The sequence below is a fragment of the Pseudoliparis swirei genome, chromosome 4, assembly GCF_029220125.1.
Source record: "Pseudoliparis swirei isolate HS2019 ecotype Mariana Trench chromosome 4, NWPU_hadal_v1, whole genome shotgun sequence".
Classification (NCBI taxonomy): Eukaryota; Metazoa; Chordata; class Actinopteri; order Perciformes; family Liparidae; genus Pseudoliparis; species Pseudoliparis swirei.
Window position 1 is genome coordinate 24968861 of NC_079391.1, and position 4574 is coordinate 24973434.

The following is a 4574-nucleotide window of genomic DNA, read 5'->3' on the forward strand; positions in this document are numbered from 1 at the left end:
ATCTTCTCGCAAACGCAGGCTAACGGAATCTCTAAGTTAGCGTTAGCTAAAAGCTGAAGTTGTACAGAGGTTTATCTAAAGCTCGTCGCGTGGAGCCTTGCGACCAACTGGTCGGAGTTGCGATCCCTCGCGCTCCAGAGGCTGCGACAAGCTTCCCCTCGGAGGGGGAAGACGGCGCGTTTTCTTACGGCTGACTATCGAGTCGGGCCGGAGAACGCAGCGAGTCTACCTTTGTTCCTCACCAGGACCTCCATCGCGAAGCGTCAATCGGGTGAGAGCGTTCCAATTGTTATCAATGGTTGCAGTTTTTTCACAGTAGCAGAGCGCGCTCGCTGTTGCTAACTGTGTGCTAATGGGAGTATCTCCGCTCGGCGTCGCAGGCTGCGACGCGGGCGTGACCAGCTCTCTGTAGCTACTCGGATAGGGTGCGCGCTGACCTTGGTGGCATCGCCGCCAGGCAAAGTTAGCAGAGTGCCTCGGTAAGCAACTCGGGCTAACGGAAGCCACGCTAATTCCGACAGCTGCCTCCGGTCCTACAGGACCTGGGTCACAGTAGCGGAGTGCTACTGCTGCGACCCCCAGCAACCACAGCTACCGTACTAGTGAGGCCAACGGTGGCTCAACCCTCACTAGACGGGCTGTCTCCGTCCTGCTCCTCAGGACCTGGGCCACAGTAGCAGAGTGCTACTGCTGCGACCCTAGCTGCTACAGCTACCGTGCTGGTGAGGCCAGTGGTGGCTGATACCCTCACTAGACGGGCTGTCTCAGTCCTGTCCTACAGGACCTGGGCCACAGTAGCGGAGTGCTACTGCTGCGACCCCCAGCCGCTACAGCTACCGTGCTGGTGAGGTCAGCGTCCGCGCTCTACCCTCACTAGACGGACTGTCTTCGACCCGTTCAGCGGGACCCGGGCCACAGTAGCGGAAGACAGGGTCCCTCCAGAGCCATGGCTAAATTTAGCCCTGTTGACTGTAGGACCTGCATGACTCCTCTCCAGCTCGAGGATGGCCATGACCTTTGCCCCTCTTGCCTTGGCCTCGAGCACCTGAGGGAGGGCCTCTCAGAAGACGCGTGCATGAACTGCGGCATTATGCCATACGCAGTAAGGGCCGCAAGACTGGCAGAATTGGAACACCTGAGCGGCAGGCTTGACTTCCCTCCGTCAGGCCAGCCAGACCCATCCCAACCGAACCATTACAAGCGCCGGCTCACCACGTCCAGAGTCGGTTGGAGGGTGGAGAGGACGACTCCATCGGGTCTGTCATGCGCATGGCTCTGGCACGCCTTCAGCTGGATATACAGCAGCCCAAACCCCCACAGGTTAGTGCGTTCTTCAGGCGCACTTCCGTCCCCGCCGCCTTCTCTGTTCCTCCCTCCGAAGATTATCTGAGGGAGTTACACGCATGCTGGAGAGACACCAGTGCTCATTCCCGGCCTTCGGCCGAGGGACGAACCCTGGCGTCCATGCAGGACGCGGCCAAGTATGGTCTTGAGCGCATGCCAGCCATTGAGCCAACTATTGCGTCCCTCATAGTTTCCCCGGAGGAGACTCTAAGACCAGAGGCCAGGTGCCCTCGGCCCCAGTGTCGGGCCACGGACGAACTGCTTTCCCAGGCCTACAACACGGCAGCCCGCATGGGCCGTATCGGTAACTCCCTCTCCCATCTCATGCTTGCCCTCTCTGCAGCAGGATGTTCCCGACGCCTCCTCTATCTTTCAGTGATGCGTCACTGCAGGCGTTTGGCCTCATGTCGATGGAGCTCGGGCACCTGATGTCCACCCTGGTACAGACCCGCCGCCAGGTTTGGCTGTCAGTCACACCTGTCGGAGACCTGTAGAAGGACTCTCCGCACTGTCCCAGTCGAGCCCGGGGAGATGTTCGGCTCGGCCGCACTCCAGGCGCTCCAGCGAACTGTACAAGCCGGTCAGACCAGGCAGCAGTTCGCTGATCTTCGCCGTGACATGCCCCCACCCCGACGGGCGTCCAGGGGCCCCACATCGGCCCCCAGAGACCATTTTCAGCCCCGCGCTCGCCTTAATAGTCAGCACAGGCCTCAGCACCCCGCTGGGAGGCCAACCCACTCACAACGTGAAGTTTCCGGCAGACTCCCCAGACGGTTTCCAAACCTGGGGATTAACAGCCGCCCCCCCACAACCACTAGAGGCAGGGGGGGCAGGAGATGAAGTCTCCGGGCCGGCCGTTGGTTTTTTCTCCCAGCAGCAGATCAGCTACTGGGCAGCTCATGCCCCAGACCCATGGGTGGTGTCCACCCTAACCCAGGGCTACAAGCTCTAATTCCGACGCCGGCCCCCAGCCTCCGGCCGGGTCAGGGTAACCACCATCGCCGACCCGGCAAAGGCCTTAGCCTTGAGCCAGGAACTTGCCAAACTCCTGGCCAAGGGCGCAATCGAGGCGGTGGACCCCCTGTCACAGCCCAGGGGCTTCTATTCAACCTACTTCCTTGTAAGGAAGAAAGATGGCGGACTCCGCCCAATCCTAGATCTGAGGGGACTCAACAAGTTCCTGAAGGTCTTGCCATTCCACATGCTCAGCATGGCAGACGTCCTTCGTACCGTCTCCAGAGGGGACTTGTTCACATCAGTCGACTTGAAGGATGCCTATTTTCATGTCCCCATTGTGCCTTGTCACAGACAGTTCCTTCGTTTTGCCTTTCAAGGCCGTTGTTTTCAGTTCAGGGTGCTTCCATTCGGACTCTCCCTTTCGTCACGTGTGTTCACAAGATGTGTTGCGGCTGCCCTTTCCCCCCTGCAGTTGCAGGGCATGAAGATAATGCCGTATTTGGACAATTGGCTGATCTGTGCACAGGCTGCACAAGACACCACCCGCCTTCTCTCCCATGTGGCCCTATTGGGCCTCAGGGTGAACATGCAGAAATGCTCTCTGCCCCCGTCTCAGAGCATAACCTTCATCAGTATAGCTCTGGACTCAGCCGCTATGAGAGCCCGTCCGTCACGCCAGCGTGTCGACGACATCCTCCGCAACCTGACCCTCTTCCGAGGGGGCAGGCGGTTGCCCTACATTCTCTTCCTTCGCCTGTTGGGCAAATTGACAGCCGCCTCAGCTGTTATTCCCTTGGGCTTGCTGTCACTGCGCCCTCTGCAGAGATGGCTGAACAGCCTCCATTTGGAGGTCACGTGCCACAGGCACAGGAGAGTAGAGGTATCACAGCAGTGCCTTCGAGCCCTATCACCATGGAGGGAGAGGGCGTACCTGTCGGGGGGTGTCCCCATGGGTATGGTCCCGTCCCGGCGGGAGGTCGTCACAACAGACGCCTCCCTCTCAGGGTGGGGCGCAGTGTGGCAGAACAGGACTGCTCAGGGGCAGTGGTCCGCTCAGGACCACACCGAGCATATCAATGTCCTGGAGCTGTGGGCTGTGCACCTAGCACTCAAGCAGTTCCTGCCATTCCTGGCTGGGAAACACATACTCGTTCGGTCGGACAACACCCCGACCGTTTTCCACATAAACCATCAGGGTGGCACCAGGTCGGCAAAGCTGCTACACGCGGCTTGCGCCCTTCTGACTTGGGCAGCCCCTCGCCTGACCAGCCTTCGGGCGATGTATATTCCAGGGGAACAGAACCAGGTTGCAGATTCCCTCTCCCGCCACAGACCCCCACCGGGGGAGTGGCGGCTCCACCCAGAAGTGGTGCAGAGCATCTGGGGTCTCTTCGGCAGGGCGAGGGTAGATCTCTTTGCCTCAGAGACGTCAACCCACTGCTCCCACTGGTTCTCCCTGAGGGAGAGGACCAGCCCTCTGGGGCAAGATGCCCTGGCGCACACATGGCCGGGGGGCCTTCTTTATGCTTTCCCCCCAATTCCCCTGATCTTGCCAACGCTTCTCATGGTACTTCAACAGGGCTACAGTCTCCTACTGGTGGCCCCACGATGGCCAGCCAGGACTTGGTTCCCCCTACTGCACAGACTCTGCTCCGGGACGCCATGGCGGTTCCCGGACTGGAGGGATCTCCTTTCGCAGCTACGGGGCCAGATCTGGCACCCCAACCCCAGCCGCCTGCAGCTATGGGCCTGGCCACTGCAGGGTCCGACCAGCTGCTGAGCAGCTGCACAGACCCAGTCAAGGGGACTATTCGGAATGCCAGAGCACCATCTACCCATCTGCAGTACGAGTGTAGATGGAGGTTGTTCTCTGACTGGTGCGTGGGCCGCAACACCGACCCGGTGCAGTGCCCCGTGCCGGTTATATTAGAGTTTCTACAGTCCCTCCTGGATAGGGGCCGGTCTCCCTCTACCCTGAGGGTGTACGTAGCTGCTATCTCAGCACAGCACGCTGGGACTAACAATGGCACGGTAGGGAGCCATAGGTTGGTCTCCCTCTTCTTAAAGGGAGCTCGGCGACTGCGTCCTCCGAGCGCCCCCAGGGCTCCCCCATGGGACCTGTCCATGGTACTGGACACACTATGCTCACCTCCTTTCGAACCCATGTCGGGGTCAGAGCTAAGATGGCTGTCGGCAAAGACCGCTTTTCTCCTTGCCATCACCTCAGCAAAGAGAGTAAGCGAGCTGCACGCCCTATCGGTGAGTGAATCCTG

General features: G+C 59.9%; 1 protein-coding gene across 1 annotated transcript; it reads left to right on the forward strand.

Annotated features, from left to right (window-relative positions):
• The first annotated feature begins 1269 nt into the window (after positions 1 to 1269).
• Positions 1270 to 4115, forward strand: LOC130193228 (uncharacterized). The gene is made up of 3 exons (XM_056413677.1): positions 1270 to 1648; positions 1737 to 2117; positions 2316 to 4115. The coding sequence occupies exons 1-3, from the start codon at positions 1270 to 1272 to the stop codon at positions 4079 to 4081; spliced, it is 2526 nt and encodes an 841-aa protein (XP_056269652.1). The 3' UTR covers positions 4082 to 4115.
• The last annotated feature ends 459 nt before the right edge of the window (positions 4116 to 4574 follow it).

Excerpts from the sequence above, each read along its gene's own strand:
- LOC130193228 (XM_056413677.1), top strand. The coding sequence starts at position 1,270 with ATGGCTCTGGCACGCCTTCAGCTGGATATACAGCAGCCCAAACCCCCA. Across the intron at positions 1,649-1,736 it reads AGCCCGCATGGGCCGTATCG|GCGTTTGGCCTCATGTCGAT; the intron begins GTAACTCCCTCT and ends GCGTCACTGCAG. Across the intron at positions 2,118-2,315 it reads TCCGGCAGACTCCCCAGACG|CCTCCGGCCGGGTCAGGGTA; the intron begins GTTTCCAAACCT and ends GCCGGCCCCCAG.